The 27,782-nt window shown below is 48.9% G+C and overlaps 1 protein-coding gene across 4 annotated transcripts in view; it reads left to right on the forward strand.

The window, feature by feature from the left end:
- ndrg4 (NDRG family member 4) overlaps positions 1 to 27,782 on the forward strand; it is a 259,801-nt gene that overhangs the window by 133,582 nt on the left and 98,437 nt on the right. Inside the window, exon 1 of one of the 4 annotated variants that reach the window (XM_038807027.1) lies at positions 24,554 to 24,719. The exons of the other annotated variants lie outside the window; for them this stretch is intronic. Coding sequence (XP_038662955.1) covers positions 24,699 to 24,719 — 21 coding nt within the window. The 5' untranslated portion in view covers positions 24,554 to 24,698. Of the gene's footprint in view, positions 1 to 24,553; positions 24,720 to 27,782 lie in introns of those variants that run through there. 4 annotated transcript variants of the gene reach the window in all.

Genomic DNA, 27,782 nt, shown 5'->3' on the forward strand with positions numbered 1-27,782 from the left:
TGGTGAGTGAGAAATCGGAAATTACATTATTGAATTACGTGTCAAATTTTAGGGAACGATTAAATAGAGCAGGTGAATTGGCTAGACAACATTTAAAATTGCACAAAATGTGATGAAATGCGTAGCGGACAAGAAATCCAAAGTTCGTAGTTTTGCCAGTGGGGATAAAGTTTTAGTATTGTTGCCAGTGATAAGTGAAACTTTTAAACCTAGGTTTTGTGGACCTTATCAGATTGAAAGGAAATTAAGTGAGGTGAATTACGTGGCAAAAGCACCAGATAGAAAGAAGACTCACCGAATGTGTCATGTGAATATGCTTAAAAGGTACTTTGAAAGGGAAGGAGAGAAAAAGGAAGTTTTAATGATTCTAACTCAAAGTGACGAACCAAATCCAGATGATTGTGAATTTAGCATACCTCAAATTAAATTGGAAAATGAGGATGTTCTTAAAAATTGGGATAAATTGTTGAGTTACCTTCCAGAGGGAAAACAGACTGACCTCAAAGAGTTATTGGTATCACATGGGCAAGTTTGTGGAGATAAACTGGGAAGTACTAAAATGGCTATACATGATGTCGATGTGGGAAATGCTGTTCCAATCAAACAATATCCATATATACTTAACCCATTAAAATTGGCACAAGTTAACAAAGAGATTGAGAGTATGCTTTTAAGGGGCTGTTTAGCACAGGTAAGGGGCTGTTTAGCACAGGGCTAAATTGCTGGCTTTGAAAGCAGGCCAGCAGCACGGTTCGATTCCTGTAACAGCCTCCCCGAACAGGCGCCGGAATGTGGCGACTAGGGGCTTTTCACAGTAACTTCATTTGAAGCCTACTCGTGACAATAAGCGATTTTCAGTTTCTGTTAAAATGGCATAATTGAAGTGGGTTGCAGTCAATGGAGCTCACCCATAGTGATGGTACCAAAACCAGACGGTACCATGTGTACTATAGAAAGGTTAATGCAGTTACAAGAACAGACTCTTATCCTATCCCACGTTTGGAGGATTGCATTCAGAAAGTGCGACAATCAGCTTTTATTTCCAAACTGGATTTACTGAAAGATTACCTTTATCCAAATGATCGAAGGAGATTTCAGCTTTTGTGACTCCTGATGGTTTTTACCAATTCAAAGTTATGCCATTTGGCATGAAAAACGCCCCAGCCACATTTCAATGGCTAACTAACGGCTAAAGGTTGTTTCTGGATTACCTGAGTAAAACATAACATAAGAACTAGGAGCAGGAGTAGGCCATCTGGCCCCTCAAGCCTGCTCCGCCATTCAATGAGATCATGGCTGATCTTTTGTGGACTCAGCTCCACTTTCCGGTCATCGAGGCAAGCTGCTCCTCCTGCTCCCCCAACGCCCCCCTCAGCCTTCTGGATCGCCTGGCTCTGGGCCTCCAGCCTCATCTCCAGGCGGTGGATCCTCACCTTTATCAGGTCCGCCATCCTAGCCAGGTCCTCCAAATTCTCCTTCCTCTGCTGAGTGAACTTCTCATTAAGGAAGCCCACCGTGTCGCTTACCATTTGCATTTTTACTTCCCATTTTATTCCTTTTAGTATTACTGGGCCTATTCACTGAGCTCCCCTCAGTCCCTGTACCTTGTACTGTCGCCCTTTTTGATTTTTGACTATGGCTTCTCTGCCTTACAATGTCCCCCTTACTGCCTTTTGTTTCTGTCCCTGTTTTACTACCTTCTACTTCCTACATCGGTTCCCATCCCCCTGCCAAATTAGTTTAAACCCTCCCCAACAACTCCAGCCAACGCCCCCCCCCCCCCAATTCCCCCTGAGGACATTGGTATACATCGCCGATCTGGTAATTTTCAGCCAGACATGGAAAGAACATATAAAACATCTGATGGAGTTATTCAATAAACTTCAGGAGGCAGGTTTGGTGATAAACCTCGCCAAAAGTGAATTTGGAAAGGCCCAAGTCACTTTCCTTGGCCATACAATAGGACAGGGTTGAATTGTCACACGGGATGTGAAACCAACAGGTTATTGAGGCGTTTCCAATACCCTCAAGTTGAAGGGAAATAATGCGATTTCTTGGCATGAGTGGATTTGATCGAACAGTTGTGAAAAATCTTCGTAGCTTGTTTGCTCCACTGATGGACTTGCTGAAGGAACGTCAAAAATTCCAGTGGACAACAGAGTGTCAACAGGCATTTGACTGCCTGAAAGCTGTGATAACCAATGCTCTTGTGCTGGAGAATTACAAGGGACTCTGTGATCAGATTGAACTAAAATATCTGACTTTAAAGAGAAATGCCGAGGCATGGAGAAATGAATGGATCATGCAGAGACCTTCTTGTTCAAAGAGACTGTCAATCGAGAAGGATTCCAGTTGGAGGAAGAAGAAAAAAAAAGGACTATATTATTATACCTGTTTGCATGTGTTGATTTTTGAAACGAAAAAGTATATTTACTGTGTGCATTTCTTAAAGGATAGTGAAAAGGTGAAAAAATGAAACCATCTTGAAGTTGATGGGTTTTTGTTTCCTTGGGGGAGGTGTCATGTCAGAGTACCTTTAAGAAATGGGTGTTTATAAATGGGCGTGTATATAAATATCTGTAGTGAGAGTACCTTTAAGAAATGGGTGTTTATTACTGCAGTGATGTCAGAGAGTGGGTGGAGCTGTGCTGTGTGTCAGCTTTTTACTTTCGCTTTAGGCTTTTTGCTGCGGGGTTGGTTTGGTTTCATTTTAGTTTTGGAGATGCTGCAATCACAGCAGGATGTGTGCGAATCTCTGCAAGCTTATGAATGTCCATTTTCTGATTTCAACGTGGTAACTGTTCTCAGAAGTGAAGTTAAACCCGAGGTACTTCTGTTAACAGTTTTAATTTTCAGTCTTATAGATGTTAAAAGGAAGGCTTAAAGAATTACTTAGTGTTGTTGTCTTTGGGGGTTGTATTTGAATTAATGGTTGCTAAGATGTTCACTGTATGTTTTAAAAAGGTTAACTTGAGTTCATAGAATAAACATTGTTTTGCTTTAAAAAATACTTTACCATTTCTGCTGTACCACACCTGTAGAGTGGGCCGTGTGCTCCCCATACCACAATCTATTAAAAGTTGTGGGTCAGGTGAACTCCATGATACACTTTGGGGTTCTCTAAACCCTGGCCCATAACCTATGTAACAAAGCTACGTCCGCCTTTAAACTCTTTAAATGTGTGAACACACTGGCCCTCTTCAGTAGCCCATTGAATCCTCGCATGTTCCATGTGATCAGCCTGGTTCTCTTCCCCCCCCCCCCCCCCCTCCCCACCCCACCCACCCCAAACCCCCTCCACCCGCTCTCCAACATTATCTGTTGCAAACTTTTTTTTTGGAATGGCCAATTTATTTTTTCCAATTAAGGGGCAATTTAGCATGGCCAATCCACCTAACCTGCACGTCATTTGGACATGGGGAGAATGTGCATCCCCGTGCAAACTTAACAACACCCACCCAACACAAAGAAAAGAGCAACCCACCCTCCCCAACCAAGAACAAACACAGAGCAATACTCCCAAACACAATACAAAAACGGACCCAAAGGACCAGAAAGCGAACATCTTCTCCAAAGTTCAGTGTCCCCTTTCTCCCCTTCAGTGTCCCTGACAAATTCCTTTGCCTCCTCTGGCATCCCAAAGTACAGCTCCTGGCCCTTATGGGTCACCCACAGGCGTGCCGTGTACAGCATGCCAAATTTCACCCCCTTCTTAAAGAAGGCTGCCTTAATTTTCTTGCAGCCGGCTCTCCTCTTGGTCAACTCCGCACCTAGGTCCTGGTACACACGCAGCTTGTTGCCCTCCCAGGCACACCGCCTTGTCTGGCTGGCCCACCTCAGGATCCGCTCCTTGTCCAGGAACTGGTGCAGGCGCACCGCCATTGCCCTCGGTGACTCATTCCCCTGCGACTTCCTCATCAGTGCCCTGCGCGCCCGGGTCCACTTTCAAGGGTCATTCAAATGACCCCTCACCAGCATCCGCACCCTCGCTGTCCTCCGGCAGCCCCACAATCCTCAAATTTTGCCTGCGAGACCGATTCGCCAGGTCCTCCACCTTCTGTAGCCACCTCTGATTATCCTGCATCACCCTCATCTCCGCTGTCATCGAGGCAAGCTGCTCCTCCTGCTCCCCCAACGCCCCCTCAGCATTCTGGATCGCCTGGCTCTGGGGCTCCAGCCTCATCTCCAGGCGGTGGATCCTCGCCTTTATTAGGTCCACCATCCTAGCCAGGTCCTCCAAATTCTCCTTCCTCTGCTGAGTGAGCTTCTCATTAAGGAAGCCCACCAGCTGCTCCGATGACCATTAAGAGGGTAGGGTGGGTCCCTGACCCTCTGCCACCTTCCCCTTTGTCGCAGGCACAACTCCAGTTATCTCCAACTGTTCCTTTCTTTTTAGACCACTTCTGGCCTACAAATCCATCCACTGGTGGGACACTCTCTCCTTCCACCCCTCTCGCACCTTTTTAAATCAAAACATCCACCCATCAGCTGGGGTAAAAGCCCGGAAATTCCGCCACGAGCGGGAGCCACCAAATGTGCGACCACTCACACCATGGCCGCCACCGGAAGTCAGCAAAATAATTATAAATACTATCACAACATTGGGATTTATTTCCAGGGGTTTAGAATTCAAAGTAGTGAAGTTATGTTTAACTTGTATAGGACCCAAGTCAGGGTTCACTCAGAGCACTGCTCACAGTTCTGAGGCGGAATTCTCCGAGTCTCCACACCAGAATCGCGCTCGGTGCGGGGGCAGAGAATGGGCATCAGACCCGTGATCGGGTCTGACGCCGCTCCCGCGATTCTCCGGTCCCCGGAGCATCAGCACCAATCAGGCACGCGTGATTGACTGGCCGCCGTCGGGAGCCATTAAAAAAGGCCTCCGTGGTGATTCTCCCAGTGCAGCTGGCTGAGTGGTGACGGAGGGGATCATTCACTGGGGAGGGGGGGGTGGCCTCGAGGATGGCCAGGTGATTGGTCAGGGGCCACCAATCCGTGGGCACTTGCGATCTGGGGGGGGGGACTTATCTTCTTGCTGTCGCTCTGCAGTGTGGGTCGGCCATGTCGCGTGGGGCGGCCGACACAGGCTGCCGCCGTGCGCATTCGCGGACCCCCGACCGGAGGTGCAGGGCCCCGTATTGGCAGCTGGATCTGCAAGCCGCCTGCAAATCGTAGAATCACCCTGGACTTACTCCAGGCAAGTCCAGAGTGATTCATGCACGTTTTTTGCACGGGCATGGGGCTATAGTCCTATTATTGGGGAATCCCTATTGGAGAATTCCGCCCCAGATCTCCAACTATCTAAAAAAAAGTAATGAGGCTATGGAGAAAGGATAATAAAGATTAATAAGGATGGTACCAAAATTGAGAAATTACAGCTATTGGTAAAATTCTATAGGGATCGGTAATTTTTCTTTAGAAAGGAGAAGACTTGGGGTGACAGAGGTCTTTAAAATTATGATTGGGTTGGACAAGGTAGATGTGGAAAAGATGGTTTCACTTGTGGAAGACCCAAAACTAAGGGTCATAAATATAAGATAGTTTCTAATACAATAGGGAAACCAGTGAAGAGGGCACTCAGTAGAATGCATACCACCACCACACTGTGTTACCTCAGTGTTATTCCAATCATCTCATTCTTTGAGGAATTTTCTGCCTTTAACTACAAAGCTGAAAAGAATAAATATTTTATTCAGATCATCTCACAGGCTTCAGACCTAATCCATATTCAACATCCTGCTCTGAAACCTCTTTGTACATTTTGAGTCTGTGACAAATTCCACCACATCAGCTGAAACATTCCACAACATCCCAAAGCAGTCAACATTATTCTTTCACCCTATCTCCCAATGTTAATCGTCCCTTTAAAAAAAAAATATTCCAGATCTGCACCTTCACCAAAAGCTAATCAGTTCTTCTGTGGGACTTTGCCTATTTGTGTCCCAAGTTTCATTCAAATCTGTCCATTAGTTTTTGAGATATTATTTACAGAGGCAAGAACATTGCCTCCCCCCATCTCCAGCGATAGGGGTCACAAGGAGAAAATTCTTTACTCAGAATTGTTAGAATATGGAACGTACCATCACAGACAGTGACTGAAGCAATTAGCTTAGATACTTTCAAATTAAACAAATAAATAAAGGAAGAAGGAATAGAAAGAGATGCAGAAAGGCTAAGATGAGGTAGGTCAAATGGGTGGAGATTCATGTGGACTATAAACAGCAGATTGGATGATTAGCCGAATAGCCTGTTCCTCTTCCATATATTCTACATTCTATATGTGATACTATGAGCATATACTGACAAACACATACTGATGACCACACACAGACACACTATATGATGTACATACATGTCCAGAGACAAAAGGGTATAATAACTCCCCATTGAGTTGAAAACATTTGTGAGGATCACTTGGCTTCCTTCCATAGATTTTGGTGGTGGCTCATTTGTAAACCTGGTTTTACAACTGATAAGTTAAAGATTTACTCCTAATACAGTGACATTCACATGGACATAATGACATATATACATGCATGCACACACAGGGAGACATTCAACTCTAAACAACACAATGGTTGATCATGTGCTCTCCACATATGCAAGCATTTATAAGCAGAGGCACAGAGCTGGTGTGTGTGTGGCAGTGAAGGGGAGGCCGTGATCTGTGTTGACTTTGTTTAATTACTATAGTTATTCTGTCAGCCAACTAGCTGAATTAATACAAGAGTTTCCAATTGGATGGTTAACCAGGAGCGCAACCATTAATCACAATAGTGAAACAATAACATTTATACAGTGCCAGATGTACTCGGGCAGGGTGAGTCAGCGCTAAGCAAACCTCTGTTGATAAACGAAAGATTAAGCTGTTGTTAACATCAGGTATGTCAGTTTATTGTTCATTATTTGATCTTTTAAAAACGGTTTGTTCCAATTTCCCTTAGTCCTTTTTTCTTTCGTCTCAACTCGTGCATAAAACAAGATGGAGCATGTTATCAATCCATTTAATTGTGAGTGTGCATTACAGCCAAGACCAATTCTGCCCTCACTCTGTGTGTTTTTGGATGTATTAGTTAGCTGAGAACATCAGATAATGATCGTTACATTTGCTGAACCTCTCTGTTGCAGCCGACATCTGAACAGCCAGGGGATGGGTGCCAACACTGGGGACATGTACACGGCCGGAGGGTGGGTGAGTACAATGGGCAGGGGACCGCATCCGGTCCAGGTCACGTTATGAGCAGGTGTCCGAGGTATAGGTTCTGTGGTCCAGTGAGCGGGGGACCCACTGCAGCAGGGTGTGCATGGACATGGTGTTCTGGGTTGAGGGAGGCTGGGATTCAATAGGGGAATGGAGGGTCCCGGGGTGGGAGCCACCGCCATTTGTCATTCTAATACCATCTGCCAATTCCTTACAGATATTGAATTGGATGGACAGTATTTTGGACCCCGTGGAACGTGCCCTGGTGGTGCTGCTGGCAGGCCGGGCGGCCAGGCGCCGGAGATAGCGGCAGCAGCGTCGACAGAGGCTGGAGGCAGTGGCCTATGTGCCGGACTCCACCCCGAGGACCCAGCTGCTTATCAGGCCAGGGTTATACCCCGAGGGGGAGGCCCGTGACGCCCAAGGTGTACAGGCGTCGCTGGTCATTCGAGCAGATGGCAAACGGCCCTGCCTCAACAAGGAAATGGGGGGGCACTTGTCTTCGCGGACTTGGCACCATGTGGAGGAGGAGGACACCTGCTCTCTGTGGCTGTCAAGGTGACTGCAGCCCGAAACGTTTACACCTTAGGATCACTCCAGGGCTCAAGTGGGGACCTGTGCAGCATCAGGTGCATCTGACAGATCAGAGATGCCCTGTTTGCTCAGGCAGAAAATTATATCAACTTTAACACGGACCCAGCCGAACACAATGCCCGGGCAGCAGGATGCTCCGCCATCACCGGGATGCCCCGAGTCCATGGGCTGATAAACTGTACCCATGTTACCTTGTGCACACCGGGCCATCTGGGAGTGCCCTACGTCAACAGGAAGCACTTCCAATCCCTGAATATCCAGCTCATGTGCGACCACCTGATGATGATCATGCACGTGTGTACTCTCTTCCCAGGGGGTGTGCACGACAGCTACATCCTGGGGCATTCAGACAGTATCTCCGGCCTTTTCCACCCCTGATGGCCAGCTGGCTCTTGGGGGATAAGGGGTATCCGTTGAGGACTTGACTAATGACACCAGTGCAGAGGCTGGTGAACGATGCAGAGACTCGATACAACGAGCCCCATGTGGCCTCCTGCCATTGAGTGGTGCATCGGACTCCTCAAGATGCAGTTCTGATGCCTTGACCGCTCTGGTCGTGCCCTGCAGTACTCTCCCCGGAGGGCCGCCCACTTTATGGTGGTCTGCTGTGTCCTCCACATCCTCGGACAGCAGTGGGGCGATGTGCTGGAGGTGGAGGATGAGGAAAGTGTGGCAATCGAGGAGGAGGAGGACAAGGATGATGAGAAGGCGCTGGACCAGCAGGTGCTGGAGGACGATCCCAGGGAGGAAGTGGAGGACCAGCAGAGGCTGCCGGACAGGTGGCAGCTGCGAGGGTCCAGCAAGCCCGGGGGGCCCAAGGAGGCCCCCATACTCTCCCGGTCCCTCAACACTACCCCCCCCGCCACCCATTTCCCACCCTCCCAGGGTCTCTGTTACATCCCTCCGGGGTGATGGGACTGTGCTGGCACTGTCAGCAGGTCATTGTCGAGGACAGGGGATGACGATAACCTGCAGAGAGCTGAGCGCTGGTGCTCCTCAATCTATGCCATAGTCTGACCCCTGCCTGTCTACTGAGTGCTCGCTCACACCCATCACTTGTACGCGGTGTGCCAGGGGTTGGGGGGTGTGTGGGAGGACACCCCCCCCCACCCCCGCCATGCCTGGGGAGATGGGGCAAGGGTTTGGAGGTCAGCCCGCAGAGTGGAATAAAGTGACAAAGGCGTCATACTGATTGTGGTGAAGGGTTTTAATTTAACCCAATAACCCTTCCTAATCTTTTTGGACACTAAGGGCAATTTAGGATGGCTAATCCACCGAACCTGCACATCTTTGAACTGTGGGACAGTTCATCTGTGTGGAGCCCGGTGATCACAGTGCCAGGTGCAGGTCTGGGGTGTGGGGGTGCGGTGCCAACTCACCTGTGCGGCCGGTGTAGGATGTTGACCTTCTTATGGCACTGGATGCCCGTCCTCCTGGTCACGCTGCCTGAGCCGATGACCGCTGCCAATTCATCTCAGTGGCACATGCTGCCCTGTGGCTCACCCGCTGGGATCCTCAAGGAACAGGACATCCCTCCTGGCTTTGTCCCCCTCCAGGAGCCTCCCAAGGTCTGTGTCTCCAAATCTTGGGGCCGGTCGTCTCGGTGCCATGGCTGCGAACTGAGTGGGATTGGCAGTGCAAGTGCCGTCTTTAAGTGCTGCTCTATCTTGTTAGCGGGGGGCTGGCAAATATGATCCTGGTGAATTGGCTGGAGTGCCTTCATTTGAGGCCTGGAGCCCTTGGGGCCATCTTAAGTGAACTAATTAATGTTGTATTACAGTGACGGTCTCGTTGGGCCGAGCACTGGGAAGTTCACGGCAGTTACTGCTCACTACCACAATTGGAAATGTTTTGACTGAATCATGCCCTAAAAGTCTAATGATGAACATGAAACCATTGTTAATTGCCATAAAAAAATTAATGTCCTATCATAGAATCTGTACAGTGCAGAAGGAAGCCATTCGGCCCATTAAGCACTGACCCTACCCATGTCCACCCTGCTCTATCCCCATAACCTAACCTGCACATCCCTGAACACTAAGGGGCAATTTATCATGGCCAATCCACCTAACCCGCACATCTTTGGACTGTGGGAGGAAAACGGAGCACCCGCAGGAAACCCACGCAGACACGGGGAGAACGCATAAACTCCACACAGTCAGTGACCCAAGGCCGGAATTTAATCCAGGTCCCTGATGCTGTGAGGTAGCAATGCTAACCACTGAGCCACTGTGTCGCCCCTACAGGGAAGGAAATCTGCCATATATATAACTCCAGGTCCAATCAATGTAGTTCATTCTTAACTGTTCACTCAACCTCAGAAATGGCATAGGAAACAATTCAGTTCAAGAGAAGTTAGGGATGGACAATAAATGCTGGCCCATCCAGTGACATCCACATTCCATGAATGAATAGGAAAAAATGTAACAAGGAACGCTCCATTTTTAGTCCTTCCCATCTCTCTTAAGGTTAAGAGGCGTGCTGATTTCTCTCAGGGTCAGTTAATACTCCAGTGATTACAAAGCAATGGCTGGAGCAATATGAGAGCTGAATAGAGACTATGGAAACTAATCATTGCCTCTTGTGATATGAGAGCTGAGGAAAGTAGAGCCTATGGAAACCAATCATTGTCTCTATGCAATTTAATTTACTGTGGTAGCACACTGCATAAAATTCCTTTTGCCACTATTTGGACACTATCATCAACTGGCTTAAAATAAACAGATAATTGCAAGTGTTAGAACAGTGTGCAAAGAAATTTTGCCCAAGGGCTTAACCAGTGCATTTCCAAAGGAAAATATCCTTCTTCCCACATTCCATCACCGTTAGCCCTCCCCAACCCCAATGACAGGAACACTTCAGGCTCAGTAAAATTGCTGTTAATCTGGAGGACTCTCTTCTTGGTCGTTTTTTTTCCAGCAGCAATCCAACATCCGTGTAGACGTAATGAGGTTCAGTCTATCACTGTAATAGTCGGCTGATCCCAGGACCTGGATTGTTCCTTTGTTTCTAATTTTAAATGAAGAAATGTAAGAGAGAAGCTGAGGGGCTGATTTTCCCCCTCCCACTGGGTGTAAAACTTGTGTTCTGGATTAGCTGCCTGTTGGACCTGTGGCAGACGAGTCAGGTAAATACAAGGTTAATGTGTGACTGAGTACAGCACTGCCCACACTGTGATGTAAAAAGGCCCATGATCTTGGCCAGAGACATGTTCAGACTTAAGATGGAGAGGGGCAGCACAGTAGGCTTGTGGATAGCACAATCGCTTCACAGCTCCAGGGTCCCAGGTTCGATTCCGGCTTGGGTCACTGTCTGTGCGGAGTCTGCACATCCTCCCCGTGTGTGCGTGGGTTTCCTCCGGGTGCTCCGGTTTCCTCCCACAGTCCAAAGATGTGCGGGTTAGGTGGATTGGCCATGATAAATTGCCCTTAGTATCCAAAATTGCCCTTAGTGTTGGGTGGGGTTACTGGGTAATGGGGATAGGGTGGAGGTGTTGACCTTGGATAGGGGGTAGGGTGCTCTTTCCAAGAGCCGGTGCAGACTCGATGGGCCGAATGGCCTCCTTCTGCACTGTAAATTCTATGTAATCTATGTAGGTCCAAGTATGTACTTTTTTAATGTATAATTTGTGTATCGTTACAAATAGTTAACAAAGACTTGCTGTAGCTTACAGAAGGCTACGAGGACTTTTTTAACAGACACGTTCTATTTTTAAAAATATTTTTATAATGGCATTTTCACATATATTTTTTTTTTTAAATAATTTTTATTGAGATTTTCACAAAATATCAAAAACAGAAAATCTGAACAAGAAAACAGTATTAACAATAAAAAAAAGAAAAGCACAATAACCCCCAAAACCAAACCCCCCCCCCCCCCCCCCCCCCCCCAGTAACTACAAAAAGAAGAAATAGATAAGCACCCGGCATATTCAATAAACACAGTACACATTTCTCCCCTCCCCCGAAACAAACCCCCCCCCCCCCCCCCCCCCCCACGGGTTGCTGCTGCTGCCGGCCTATTTTCCTACCGTTCTGGCAGGAAGTCAAGGAAAGGCTGCCACCGCCTAAAGAACCCTTGTACTGATCCCCTCAGGGCAAATTTCACCCTCTCCAATTTGATGAACCCTGCCATATCGTTGATCCAGGCCTCCACGCTTGGGGGCCTCGCATCCTTCCACTGAAGAAGAATCCTCGGCCGGGCTACTCGGGACGCAAAGGCCAGAACACCGGCCTCTTTCGCCTCCTGCACTCCCGGCTCCACTGCAACCCCAAAAATTGCGAGTCCCCAACCTGGCTTGACCCTGGATCCTACCACCCTCGACACCGTCCTAGCTACCCCCTTCCAAATTTCCCTCAGCGCTGGGCATGCCCAGAACATATGGGCATGGTTCGCTGGGCTCCCCGAGCACCTAGCACACCTGTCTTCGCCCCCCAAAAACCTACTCATCCTCGTCCTGGTCATGTGAGCCCTATGTCACACCTTGAACTGTATGAGGCTAAGCCTCACACAAGAAGAGGAGGAATTCACTTTTTCCAGGGCATCCTCCCACGTCCCCTCCTCAATCTCCTCACCCAGCTCCTCTTCCCATTTACCCTTCAGCTCCTCCACCGAGACCTCATCCACCTCCTGCATGACATCCAAAATCCTCCCTCCTCCAACCCACACCCCCGAGAGCACCCTGTCCTGTTGCCCACGTGGGGGCAGCAGAGGGAACCCCTCCACCTGCCACCTGGCAAATGCCCTAACCTGCATGTACCTAAACATGATCCCCGGGGGGAGCCCAAACTTCCCCTCTAACTCACCCAGGCTCGCGAACGTCCCATCCACAAACAGGTCCCTCAACCTCCTAATACCTACCCTGTGCAGCCAAGAAACCTGCCATCGATGCTCCCTGGAACAAACCGGTGGTTCCCCCGTATCGGGGACTTTTCACATATATTCAAACCAAACAGGAACAGCAACCTCAACATACAACATGTAATAACCATAACCAGACTGCCCCCCCTCCTCCCTCCAGCCCACGCCCTCTTTGTTTCTCAGAACCAACCCCAAACAAAAGAAAGGAAACGACCCGCTCCGCTGAAGCTTTACCACTCCTTAAAGAAGTCGATGAACAGCCACCCCTCGAGAAGAATGCCTGATAGCGAACTTTATTTTCTCAAGGTGCAGAAATTCCGCCAAATCACTCACCCAAACCCCTCTCCGAGGTGGTTCCGAGTCCTGACACCCAAGCAATATCAGCCTCCACCCGCGCTATCAGAGAGGCAAAGGCCAACGCTTTGGCTTCTCTCCCCACCTGCACTCTGGATCCTCCGACACTCCAAATATTCTCAACAGGCTTGGAACCACCTTCACACCCAGAGGTCGGGATTCTCCGATTCTCCGTGCCGAAATGGCGCTTGGCATGGGGGTGGAGAATAAGGCCTCAAACCCACGATCGGGTCCGACGCCGGGACGCGATTCTCCGGCAACCGGAGAATCGGCGGCAGTCGCGCGTGTGCGATCGACGCGGCACCAGTTGCGGGCCATTGATAGAGGCCCCCGCGGCGATTCTCCGTGGTCGACCGGCTGAGTTCCCGCCGGCACGGTTCACGTATGGTTCCACCTGGCGGGAGTTCGGCGTCGTGGCTGCGGTGGCCGTCCTGGTGGGGGGCAGGGGGATCAGTCTCCGTGGAGGGCCTCCACGACAGCCAGGCCCGCGATTGGGAGCCACCGATCGGCAGGCGCGCGCAATCTGGAGGGGCATACCTTCTTCCGTGCCGGCCCGCTATGTGATTCCGCCATGTAGTGCGGTGCCAGCGCGCAAGTGGCCGCCGTGCGCATGCGAGGACCCGTGGCCTGCCGCCGCGCACATGCGCGGACCCATGCTGGGCAGTGCAGGGCCATGTATGGCAGCTGGAGCAGCGCGGAGCACTCCGTCACCATGCTGGCCCCCTGTGGGCTACAGAATTGCTGGGCCAAGATGCCCGTTGATGCCGGCGTGAAACACTCCGATGTTTACGCCAGCGTCAACACTTAGCCGTGTTTTTAGAGAATCCCGGCCAGAATCGTTGACATTGGGCGCAATTTTACGACATGGGAACAAAGTCCCACAGTGAGCGCGTTTAGCTGCGTGTTTCCCGGCGCTCGTAGCGCAGAGAAACACCAAGGCTATAAAGCACGACTTACATTTGATAAGGGACCTCAACGGAGAATGCGCGGCCGAGGCCGTGCAAGGCCTGTTTCGTACACTGAGGAGCTCCGCTTACCTCAGTGTAGTAAGAGATCGGCCCAGAAGCAACCCCAGACTCAGGGTGGCAATGCCAGGGTGCCTGGGTGGAAGCAGCAGTGCCAAGGTACTACCCTCCCCAAAGATTATGTCCCCAAATCACAATTTGGGACATATATGTTCACCAGCACTACCGGCGCGCCCCCAGCCTCCCGCTTGCCATCACAAACCTGCGCCCAGGGTCTACCACTATATTCCCCACCATAAAGGCCACACCTTTCTCACCAGCCCCACCCCCCCTCGTCTTCATGTCCAATCCCGTGTGAAAAACTGCCCCACACAGCCCTTTCTCAGCCTTGTCTGATCCACTATCGTCAAATGAGTCTCTTGTCGAAATGCAACGTCCGCTTTCCAACTCCTCAAATGCGCAAATATGCGCGACCTCTTAATCAGCCCATTTAACATTCTTCCCATGTCTGTGTGAGTCTCACCCCTACAGCCCAAAGGTGTGCAGAGTTGGTGGATTGGCCATGCTAAATTGCCCCTTAATTGGGAAAAAAAATAATTGGGTATTCTAAAAATTAAAACAAAAATCAGCCCATTTAATCCCCGAGCATTCCAAGAAATCAGCTGGGTCAGGGGGTGCCAAGCACCCCCCTTCCCCAATCAGCCATATCCACCTTTAATGGGCTCGTCCAGGCCTGTGTCTCGCTCACCCTCAGGGCCCCCTCAAAATGGTCACCGCCATCCCCCTTAACCAACTCCACCCACGTCAGCAACCCTCCCTTCCCCCCACTACCCAACCCCACACCCCCTACCCTCCTAACCTCCCCCCATTATAACAAAAAAAGCACCTTCACCCAACCACCCCTCTCCCTCTCCCTCCACAAATCTACCCCCACTTTACTCCCATTCACAAGCCTACCTGCTAGCACAGTGGCCCCCATCCAAAGCAACCACCATTCCCTTCCTATAACATCCTCTGCTCCTTCGACCAATATACAACCTCCTGACCACCCTGGCCTCTCCACCCCACCCTCTTTCACACCCATCTCACCCACCGCCAGTCCCCCAACCACAAACACACCAAACTAAAATCCCAACCATGGTAAGCAGAGTAAGAAGTCTTTCAACATCTGGTTAAGACCAACAGGTTTGTTTCGAATCACTAGCTTTCGGAGCACTGCTCCTTCATCAGGTGAGTCCTCTCGCCTAATGAAGGAGCTGCGCTCCGAAAGCTGGTGATTCGAAACAAACCTGTTGGACTTTAACTGGTGTTGCAAGACTTCTTACTGTGCCCACCCCAATCCAACGTTGGCATCTCCAACGGTAAGCAGAGACACAGCATAATCAATTTAATACATACACCAATAATCAATTAAATACAGTGGAAAAAAATAGCAAACAACCCGGCATATACGCACCCCCTTCTCTCACAGGTATCTCCCAAGTCCAATGTTCTCGCAAGTCCCCCAGTCCATGGTCTCTCATAAACTTCTCGCCTCCTCCAGTGTATTGACATAAAACTCCTAATTCTGGGAAGTGAGGCACAAATGAGCAGGATGGAGCACCGCGAACTTCACGTCTTTCCTAAATAGGGCCGCTTTGACACTATTAAACCCGACCACTCGCTTGACTAACTCCACTCCCCAAGTCCTGATTAATAGGCGGAGACCGCGGGCGGTCCTGGACTGGCGCATCTTGAGCCTGCTCCGAAAGATCCTGCGTGCAGTGGTAGATGTGGACCAGGTGGTGGCTGGCTTCATGTCCCTGTGCCCAGACCAAATAGGAAACAGGATCAGTTGCATTGAGTACCATGCCCGTGAGCCATATGGCACAGCGCCAAAATTCCGAGCATGCACACTGTCCTTTGGCTTGAGGTCGCGCAGCTGCGTGCGCCGACCAGCGTCCGACCTGTCACTGGCGGATCCAAGCACCTATGTCCAGGATGATGAGGCTGAGGTGAGTCCTGAGTCGACTTCCCATCAGTAAATCTGCCTGTGCCACTCCTGTGGTGGAATGAATGAAGTAACTGAAAAGGAACTGGGCCAGCCCCGTCGCCCAAGATCGGTGGTCAGTTTCTTCATGGACCTTTTGAAGGTTTGGACTGCCCGTTCGGCCAAACTGTTTGAGACCAGGTGATATGGGGCAGTCTACATGTGCTGGATTCTGTTCGAGGCCATGAACGACTCGAAGTCCCCGCTGGTGAAAGCCGCGCCGTTATCAGACAGCGACACTTCGAGTATTCCACGGGTACTGAACGTGTGCCTCAGTCTGTCTACGGTTGCTTTCGTGGTCATGGTCTGCACCTTGTGGACCTCGAGCCAGTTTGAATGGGCCACCATGTCTAAGAACGTCGCCCCCTGGAATGGGCTGGTGAAGTCTATGTGGAAGCAGAACCAGTGTGCACAAAGAGCAGCTGGTGGGGCCTTCTGGTTCTCCTGCTTAGGGCCGCTGTGCTGGTCCACCTTCTCAGTGTACGAGTCAGGCCACCAAATGTAGCTACGGGCAAGCATCTTCATCTTGGATACCCCTGGGACCATTGTGGAAGTCGTGTAGTAAAAGCACACAACCACATTCCGGGACAACCACCCGTGTCCCCAACAACAATACTCCATTTTTCCCGCTCAGCTCCGAGAAACTAGCTGTATAGGCCCGCAGGTCGTCGGGCTGGGCTCCATGTTGGGCCCTTTACTGAACCACGTGGCACACCTGGGATAACTGCAGTTCCACCTGGATCCATTTTATGCGAGCTGCCGTGACTGGCAAAGAGTCCATGAAGTGGAGGGCTGTTATTTTTTTTTTATAAATTTAGATTACCCAATTATTTTTTCCAATTAAGGGGCAATTTAGCGTGGCCAATCCACCTACTCTGCACATTTTTGGGTTGTGGGGGCGAAACCCACGCAGACACGGGGAGAATGTGCAAACTCCACACGGACAGTGACCCAGAGCCGGGATCGAACCTGGGACCTCAGCGCCGTGAGGCGGTTGTGCTAACCACTAGGCCACCGTGCTGCCCGTGGAGGGCTGTTATTACTTCTGCGGCCGAGGCGGATGCCAGCGGTCTCATGGAGAGGGGCAGGTGGCTCAATGCCTCAGCATGTGGGATTCACATGCCCGGGCAGGGTTCCACTGTATACCCATCAGTGGCTAGGACTAACGACCACCACTGGGCCCTGGCAGACGCGATCGGGGGAATCACTTAATCCTCTTTGAACAGCCCAAGCAGAGATTTATGGTCTGTATACCGTGAATGAGTAGCCATGGACATAGTGGTGGAACTTCCTCATGCTGAACACCGTTTCAATTTAGGCATAGTTATGGTCAGAGTCGGCAAGTGTGCAAGACGTGAAAGCAATCAGCCACTCTGACCCGAGTGCATCCGGTGTGCGAGAACGGCTCCCACACCATAAGGGGAAGGGTCGCAGTGGGAGAAGTGGATTTTCTGGGTAGAAGTGTACAGCAGCTTCTCAGATGACAACCGCTGCTTGTCCTCTTGGAATATCTTCTGGTGCGGGAGGGCCCCATTCCCACTGGTGTCCTTTCTTCAACAATTGGTGGAGCAGGATAAGCAGCGTGGCTAAGTTGGGGATGAAGTTCCCACAGTAATTTATGAGCCATAAGAAGGAGTGGAACGTGGTTGGACCTTGAGGGATGGGAGCCTGCCGGATGGCCCCCACTTTGTCTTCCACCAGGTGAAGGCCATGCCTATCTACCTGGTACCTTAAATAGGTGACCTCGGAGACGCTAAAAACGCACTTCTCGACGGTAGAGGGGAGTGGAGGCATAAGCCTCGGTAAGAGTTGTAATGTGGAATGTCCCTGGGTTAAACGGGCCGATTAAAACGTCCCAGGTTTCTGCGCATCTGAGGAGTTTCAAGGCGGAGGTGACTTTTTACAAGTGACTCACCTCCGGGTGAAGGATCAGGTTAGCATGAGGAAAGGATGGGTGGGCAAGTGTTTCACTCAGGGTTTGACTCCAAATCGTGGGGCGTGGCCATTTTGTTGAAGAAAAGTACGGGGTTTATGGGGGTAGGTATGTGATCGTGAGTGGGGTGCTGGAGGGGACGCCGGTGGTGCTAGTCTACACATATGCGCTGAATTGGAATGATGTGGGGTTTGTAAAGGGTTTACTAGGAACGGTCCCGGACTTAGACAAGCACCAGCTGATTAAGGGTGGAGATTTCAACTGTGTGATGGAATCAAAGGTGTACAGGTCGAACCTCAAGTCGATGGGAAGGTCAAGAATGCTGAAGGAGCTGGGAGGGTTTATGGAATATATCAAAATGGTTGATCCACGGAGTTTTAGGAACCGGGGTGGGGGGGGGGGGGGGTGGGAAGGAGTACTCCTTCTCTCATGTTTTTAAGGTGTATTTGAGAATTCATCTCTTTGGGGTGAGTCAAGCGGTGTTGATGGAGATGGTGGGGGTGGAGCATGTTTGAATTATGATTTCAGATCATGCGGCGCATTGGCTGGAGGGGCGATTAATTAGAATGGGGAGGTTTCGCGGCCACGTTCTGGGAAGCTTTGAAGGAGGTGGTTGGAGGGGAGAATATCACGTTCAAGGAGAAAGAGGGAGGAACACGGACGGTAGTTGGACGATATAGTCGAGGTGGACAGGAGATATCCGGGGGTTCCTACTAAAACGCTGTTGGCAGAGAGAAAGAGGTTGCAGCAGCAGTTTGATCGGTTGATCGTGAGAAAGGCAGTGGGGCAGCTACGGGGGGCAAAGGGGGTCCAATATGAATATGGAGAGAAGGTGGAGGCAGGCTGCATCAAGGGAAATTCCAAGGATGCGGGCTGAGAAGGGGGAGGTAGTATCAGAGCTAGGGAGGATAAACAAGGTGTTCAGGGGGTACTCTTGAGAAACCGTACAGGGCTGGGGGGAGAGGAAAGGGATATGGAACGGTTTTTGGGTGAGTTGGAGTTTCTATGGCTGGAGGAAGAGAGGAGGCAAGCATTGGAGGAGCTCTTGTAGCCACAGTATTTATATGGCCAACCTAGTTCAATTTCTGCTCAATGGTAACCCCCAGGTGGAGATTCAGCAATGGTCACGTCATTGAATGTCAAATGGAGATGCTTAGATTCTTGCTTGTTGAATACGGTCATTGCCTGGTACTTGTGTGGCGCAAACATTATTTGCCACTTATCAGCCCAAGCTGAATGTTATGCCTGAAGGTACATGTAAAAGATTTTGTAGCACAATTTTGAAGAATAGCAGAGTTCTCCCCAGTACCCTGGTGAATATTTATCCTTCAACTACATCATTAAAACAGATGATCGCATCATAATTACATTGTTGTTTGAGGAACCTTGCTTTCACAAATTGGCTATCATGTTTCCTATATTAGTGTCTGCACTTCAAAAAATAATTCATTAACTTGCAGGATGCTTTGCGCGGTCCTGAGGCTGCAAAAGGCTCTATCTAGATGCACATATTTCTTTCTCTCTATTACCTCTTATTCCTGCCGTAGCTTGTAAGCAAGGCATAGTTCAATTTGTTTACCGGGGTGGTGGTAGGCTACAGAAAGAATTTGGACAAGGAAGCTAGTGCCTGTTCACCACCCTGATTTGGATTCCTCCCTCCTGTCACTGCTGGGACCATCACTGCTGGCTGCTCCTTCCTGTCCACTGCATGGTAATATGTGTGGAGGGAGCACTGGGGAACTCACCTCCTTTCTGCCACCCTGTAAGTGTCACCCACAATTCTCATTGGTTGAAACCAGCACAGATGTGTTGGGCCAAATGCCCTCTTGTTTCTACAGTTTCTCTCGGAGCGACTGGCCAGCTTTCACTTTCTGGTCAGAATCCTTCCAGAAGCCAGAAAACAGAGGTGGGATTCTTTCCTACCCGGCAGGGCGGGGGGTCCCAGCGTAGCGGAGTGGCGCCAACCACTCCGGCGTCGGGCCTCCCCAAAGGTGCGGAATTCTCCTCACCTTTAAGGGCCAAGCCCTCACATTGAGGGGCTAGGCCCGCGCCGGAGTGGCTCCCGCTCCGCCGACTGGCACCAAAACCGGCACCAACGGCCTTTGACAGCCGCCGACTGGCATCGGGGCTGGCCGAAAGGCCTTCGCCGGTTTGCGAATGCGCCGATGCATCAGCTGCCGCTGACGTCACCACCGGCGCATGCGCGGTAGGGGGGGTTCTCTTCCGCCTCCGCCATGGTGGAGGCCGTGGCGGCGGCGGAAGAAAAAGAGTGCCCCCACGGCACTGGTCTGCCCGCCGATCGGTGGGCCCCAATCGCAGGCCTGCCCACCGTGGGGACACCCCCCGGGGTCCGACCACCCCGTGCCCCCCCCCCCCAGGACGCCGGGGGCCCGCTCGCGCCGCCAATCCCGCCACCACCAGAGGTGGTTGAAACCACGGCGGCGGGAGAGGCCTCTCAGCGGCGGGACTTCGGCCCATCGTGGGCCGGGGAATCGCCGCGGGGGGCACACCTATTTGGCGGGGCGTGATTCCTGCCCCCGCTAATTCCCGGGTGGCGGAGAATTCCGGCCACGGCGGAGGCAGAATTTTCGCCGGTCCCAGGCGATTCTCCGACCCTGCGGGGGTCGGAGAATTTTGCCCCAGGTTACAAACAAAAAGCAATAAGGGGGAAAGTGTAAGGCAGAGAAGCCACAGTCAAAAATCAAAAAGGGCCACAGTACAGGGTACAGTGACTGAGGAGAGTGTGAAAAGGGAGGTGGCCAATGCAGGATTGAGGGTGTTGTACCTAAATGCACGCAGTGTACGGAACAAGGTAAATAAGCTTGTTGCGCACATTGAAATTGGCCGGTACGATGTTGTGGGCATCACAGAGACGTGGCTGCAAAGAGATCAGGGCTGGGATCTAAATATCCAAGGATATATGTCCTATCGAAAGGACAGGCACATGGGCAAAGGGGGCGGGGTTGCATTGTTAATAAGGAATTAAGTTAAATCGATAGCAAGGAGCAATATAGGATGAGAAGGCATAGAATCTGTGTGGGTAGAGTTGAGGAATCGCAAAGCTAAAACGACCCTGATGGGAGTTATGTACAGGCACCCTAGCAGTAAACAGGATGTGGGGCAGAAAATAAATCAGGAGATAGAAAAGGCATGTAAAAACGGCAATATTACAATAATCATGAGGGACTTCAATATGCAGGTGGACTGGGAAAATCAGGTTGGTAGTGGATCCCAAGAAATTGAATTTGTGGAATGTCTAAGAGATGGTTTTTTGGAGCAGCTTGTGACAGAGCCTACTAGGGAACAGGCAATTCTTGATTTGGTGATGTGTAATGAGGCAGATTTGATTAGGGAACTTAAGGTGAAGGAACCCTGAGGGAGCAGTGACCATAATATGATAGAATTTACCCTGCAGTTTGAGAGGGAGAAGCTGCAGTCCGATGTAACAGTATTACAATTAAATAAGGGTAACTACAAAGACATGAAGGAGGAGCTGGCCAGAGTTGATTGGAAAAGGAGCCTAGCAGGGAAGTCAGTGGAACAGCAATGGCAGGGGTTTTTGGGGGTTATTAGGGAGGCACAAGAGAAATTCATCCCAAGGAGGAGGAAACAAGCTAAGGGGAGGACAAGGCATCCATGGCTGACGGGGGAAGTCAAGGACAGCATAAAGGCTAAAGAAAAAACATACAAAGTGGCAAGGATTAGTTGGAAACCAGAGGATTGGGAAGCCTTTAAAAGCGAGCAGAGGACAACCAAAAAAGCAATAAGGGGGGAGAAGATGACGTATGAGTGCAAGCTAGCTAGTAATATAAAGGAAGATAGGAAGAGATTTTTTCAATATATAAAAGGTAAGAGGGAGGAAAAAATAGACATTGGACCACTAGAAAATGTGGCTGGAGAAATAATAATAGGAAACAAAGAAATGGCAGATGAACTGAATAGTTACTTTGCATCAGTCTTCACAGTGGAAGACACCAGTGGGATGCCAGAGCTCCAGGAGAACCAGGGGGCAGAGGTGAGTGCAGTGACCATTACTAAGGAGAAGGTTCTAGGGAAACTGAAAGGTCTGAAGGTGGATAAGTCACCTGGACCGGATGGACTACACCCCAGGGTCCTAAAAGATAGCTGAGGAAATTGTGGAGGCATTAGTGATGATCTTTCAGAAATCACTGGAGGCAGGAAGGGTCCCAGAGGACTGGAAAGTTGCTAATGTAACACCACTATTTAAGAAAGGAGGGAGGCAGAAGATGGGAAATTATAGGCTGGTTAGCCTAACTTTGGTCTTGGTAAGATTTTAGAGTCTGTTATTAAAGATGAGATCGCAAAGTACTTGGAAGTGCATGGTAAAATAGGACTGAGCCAGCACGGCTTTGTCAAAGGAAGGTCGTGGCTGACAAATCTGTTAAGAGTTCTTTGAGGAGGTAACAAGGAAGTTAGACAAAGGAGAACCAGTGGACGTGATTTATTTACATTTCCAGAAGACATTTGACAAGATGCCACATAGGAGACTGTTAATTAAGTTAAGAACTCATAGTGTTCAGGGTAAGATCCTGGCATGGATAAAGGATTGGCTGACTGGCAGAAGGCAGAGAGTGGGGATAAAGGGGTCTTTTCAGGATGGCAGCCGATGACTAGTGATGTGCCTCGGGGGTCTGTGCTGGGACCACAACGTTTTACAATATACATTAATGATCTGGAAGAAGGTACTGAGGGCACTGTTGCTGAGTTTGCAGATGATACAAAGATCTGTAGAGGGACAGGTAGTATTGAGGAAGCAAGGGGGCTGCAGAAGGACTTGGACAAGCTAGGAGAGTGGGCAGTGAAGTGGCAAATTAAATACAATGTGGAAAAATGTGAGGTTATGCACTTTGGAAGGAGGAATTTAGGCATAGACTATTTTCTAAATAGGGAAATGCTCCGGAAAGCAGAACCACAAAGGGACTTGGGAGTCCTTGTTCACGATTCTCTTAAGGTTAATGTGCAGGTTCAGTCGGCAGTTAAGAAGGCAAATGCAATGTTAGCATTTATGTCAAGAGGGCTAGAATACAAGACCAGGGATGTACTTCTGAGGCTGTATAAGGCTCTGGCTAGACCCCATTTGGAGTATTGTGAGCAGTTTTGGGCCCCGTATCTAAGGAAGGATGTGCTGGCCTTGGAAAGGGTCCAGAGGAGGTTCACAAGAATGATTCCTGGAATGAAGAACTTGTCGTATGAGGAATGTTTGAGGACGTTGGAGTTTAGAAGGATGAGGGGGGATCTTATTGAAACTTACAAAATACTGCGAGGCCTGGCTAGGATGGACGTGGAGAGGATGTTTCCACTTTTAGGAAAAACTAGAACCAGAGGACTCAATCTCAGACTAAAGAGACGATCCTTTAAAACAGACATGAGGAGGAATTTCTTCAGCCAGAGGGTGGTGAATCTGTGGAACTCTTTGCCGCAGAAGGCTGTGGAGGCCAATTCACTGAGTGTCTTTAAAACGGAGATAGGTAGGTCTTGATTAATAAGGGGATCAGGGGTTATGGGGAGAAGGCAGGAGAATGGGGATGAGAAAAAAATCAGCCATGATTGAATGGTGGAGCAGACTCGATGGACCGAGTGGCCTAATTCTGCTCCTATGTCTTATGGTCTTAAGTCCACCAAATATACTCCAAATGACCTCTGACCAGATAATGCGGTCACAGTCATGGTGGAATTAGAGTTCAAGGGGAAATCCAGCCCCGGAAGTCATTTGAACCCATCAGTGTTGTCTTTATTGTACTTAAACCATTTATTTTACTGAATTAAAATCTGATCATAGTGATTTGTAGGTGCCTGTTAATAAATCAGTTTAGCTCTCTCTCTCTCTCATCGTTCTCTACCTCACCTTCTGTCTCTCCTTCTCTCTGTCTACATTCGTTCCCCCTTTCCCTTCCCCCTCTCTTCCTTCACTCTTCTCTCTCTCTCTCTCTTGCCACATTCATTCTATTCTCTTTATTTCCTCTCTCCCTACCGCACTTTCTCTCGTCCAAATTTCATTGTCTCACGCTCTTGTTTTCTCGCACTCTCCCTCTTCCTGTCTCTCTTATTTTTCAGTCTGACCTGGTGCTGATGCAGTGCCATCTTTCTCCAGAAAAGCACAGCTCATGCATAATGATTAGCATTGTTGCAGTAAGAGATGGCAAATTGTGTGGGGGATGGTGGGGGGATCACATTGGTGGATGATTGTGACTTGTATTTCCTTTGCTGGACAGTGCGAAGCAAACATGCAAACAGAGTCAGGAGAACTGCAACACTGAGACATCACGAACAATGAAGGGAAGATATTACAGTCACATTATACCTCTCAGTACAAGTCGTAGAAATTTAAATCAGCTGCAGAAGCTGTGAAAATGCAAATCATTGGGATTGCAAGGCAGCAGCATCCCTGAGCAGATGTGACAGAGGCAAGAAACACACACAAAGACACTCTTGCACACACAACGACACTCTTACACACACAAAGACACTCTTACATACACAAAGGACACACGAGCAGAGAAACCTCGGAGATGAGCAGCTTCAGAGCCAATCAAAGCACAATGATTTCTGTAGCAGCCAATGGGTGAGCTTTGCACACTGCCCGCGACCGCAGGATGCTAGGCTCCTATAAAAGGCACATCTTCTGAGTGACAGTCTGCAGAGCTGGGTTAGAGACCGACGTGCTTGTGCCTTTCACACACTGATTATTCAGGAATTTCTGTGCCTGCTGATCTGGTGCTGTACCTCTAATTTAATCTCAAAATGCCCGAGTGCTGGGATGGGGTAAGTGAACATAGGGCAGGGAAGCAATGTGCAACTGTCTATCCCCCCTCCCACCCTATTTCTACAGCCCACCCCCTTCCTTCCACCATTTGCCCTCTGCTCAATGTTAAGTGTTCTTTCTGTTGGTATTCAGCGCTGGTCAGGTTGAGCAGCCACACAGTATTTATTACTGGCATCAGCTTGTGTGCTCTGGTAGAAGAGAAATGAAAATGGAATGAGAATGGTTGTCTAGGGAGGTGGGGTATGTTAGTGGGGTGCCTTTGGCACCGTATTGAAAGAACATAGTTGCTGCATTGACACCTTATATGAAATAGAGAGCAAAAATTTGGAGGAGGCTCAAGGCATCTGTGTAGAACACATGGCACCACATTGTATGTTTGCGCCCATCATTTTGGCTGGGGGGGGGGCGTAAAATCAAACCAATTTACTTTGCAGTCATGGGCGTTTGCTGGCATGGGGGATGGGTGTGGCATCTCAATCAATAAGTGCAAAGTCAGGAGAAAGCTTACTGCGACGTTTGTGCATTGTGACAGTGCAGCAGTCACTGCCATCTGAACAAGGACATTCTACAAATGACTTTGTCTTTTGTTCGATCAGCGCATGAGTGAGTGTGTGTTGCGGGGAATGTGTCCTATGGGAGTGAGTGATATGTCATGTGATAGTCAAGATTTCAGAATATGTGTATTTTATATTAAGATGCAGGTATATTTGTGTGTTTATATATGTTAGCAAATTAATGCACATTGTGTGTGAGACCACTCTGTCTATATCTGGTTTGGTGCATTATGCATACTTATTTGTATGTGCCAGAGCTTACTGCATGAGTATGGAGGTATTTTAAACATGTACGTGAGTGCACATATATGTATCTGTGGGTATGTGCATGGTCATGAATGTGAGTATATGTGGAGATGTGAATACAGTTAAGTGTAGGTTTGTGCATGTATGTTATGTGAAATTTCACATATATTATTTTAGGAGCATGTATGTAGCCATGGCTGTGCAAATTCACAGGGCGAGTGCATTGGTGTGCAAAAATTTCTGGACATGTATGTATACATGTGTACGCAGATATATTCTTGTGGGTGTATGTGTGAGTGTATTGTTTTGTGGGAGTTTCTTGTGATTGTGAGTACAAGTGTAGATGTGTATATTTGCATTTTATGTTTGTGTGGAAGATATATAATATATGGCAAGTACAATCTTTTAGTGTGTATTTGTGAGAATGTACATAGTTTGTATTTAATTTTTTGTTTTTTGTGTGTGTGCATCAATGAATAAGTGTGTGTGTCTATATGTGTGTCAGTGTATATAAGTACATTTAATGATCCTGAAATATCTAGGGTCTGTTGCTGTAGGTTCATTGATTGACAGACGGCCAAAACTCCTCAGAAATAACTGAAACCTATTGACACTGCAAACCCGCTGTCTCTGGGAATTTTCTCGTTGCCTTTCAGCAGGAGGCACTGGAACCTATGAAGGAGAATAGGTCATTCAGCACCTTTTGCCTATTTCACCACTCAATTAGATCATGGCTGACCTGTATCTCAACTCTATTCACCCACCTTCATTCCATCTGCCTTAATACTCGCACCTAACAAAAATTGTGTAAATCTCAGTTTTGAAGCTTTCAATTGAATTTTTAAAAATTTGTTTTATGGGATGTGGGCGTCGCTGGCTGGGCCAGCATTATTGCCCATTCTTTAGGGCATTTAAGAGTCAACCATATTGCTGTGGGCCTTGGAGTCGCATGTAGGCCAGACCAGGTAAGGACGACAGATTTCCTCCCCTAAAGGTACATTAGTGAACCAGTTGGGGTTTTTACGACAATTGACAATAGTTTCATGGTCGTCAATGGGCCTTTAATTCCAGATTTTTTAAAATTGAATTCAAATTCCACCATCTGCCCTGGTGGGATTCGACCAAGGTCCCCAGAAAATTACCTTGCGTTTCTGGATTACTAGTTCAGCGACAATACCACTATGCTACTGCCTCCCCACTCCCAGTCTCAACAGCTTTTTGGGGGGGACAGAGTTCCAGATTGTCAATATACTTTATGCGACGCTATCACCTCTGCTTGGACTAGCTCTAAATTTAATGTCGTCCCTGGATTCACTTATACTTAAAAGACTTCCTCCGACTAGAGATGCATGAAGCAGACAAAGCACAAGCTTATATCTGTTTTCCGTAGCTTATTTTTCTGGAAGAGGTCACTTGCCTGAAGCCAGAGACTAGAACTTGAAGTGCATCGAGCAAGACTGACCAGAAGTCTGTCCCACTCTTACTGCCTGCCATAGATGTGTTTGAAAGATAAGCAGGTTGACGATCGGTCTGTTTAGCTGCATTATGAATGCGTTACGTCCTGAAGTGGGACTCAAATCCGGAGCTTTTGTCTCACAGGCAGAAAGCCTCCCCACTGTATCCTCCCAGAAGGAAAAGGCAGTAAAATTGTGGAAATAGGAACACTGGTCTTAACTGGTCTTGCAGACCAAGAAATGGACAACCAATAAAAATTAGGAAATAAGAATACTGGTCCGAACTGTTTTTACCTACTGGGCTAGACTCTACCATCAGAGGAAATAGTTATTCTTGATCTACCTTATCAACTCCTTTATTTACCTTAATCACCTTAATTAAATCACCCTTTAAGTTTCTATACGATAGGGAGTGCTCTGCCTTTGCCTTTAAGAAGGCACATGGAAGACCAGCAAGACAACCAGGGAGGAATTCTACCTCCTGATCCTCATTTAGGAATCTTTATTCTTTCATGGGATGTGGGTGTCACTGGCAAGGCCAATATTTGTTGCCCGGGGCAGCACGGTGGCACAGTGGTTAGCATTGCTGCCTTAGGCGCTGAGGACCCGGGTTCGAATCCCGGCTCTGGGTCACTGTCCGTGTGGAGTTTGCACATTCTCCCCGTGTCTGCGTGGGTTTCACCCCCACAACCCAAAGATGTGCAGGATAGGTAGATTGGCCATTCTAAATTGCCCCTTAATTGGAAAAAATAATTGGGTACTCTAAATTTAAAAAAAAACATATTTGTTGCCCATCCCTAATTGCCCT

Source organism: Scyliorhinus canicula, chromosome 9 (assembly GCF_902713615.1).
Source record: "Scyliorhinus canicula chromosome 9, sScyCan1.1, whole genome shotgun sequence".
In the NCBI taxonomy this organism is placed as follows: Eukaryota; Metazoa; Chordata; class Chondrichthyes; order Carcharhiniformes; family Scyliorhinidae; genus Scyliorhinus; species Scyliorhinus canicula.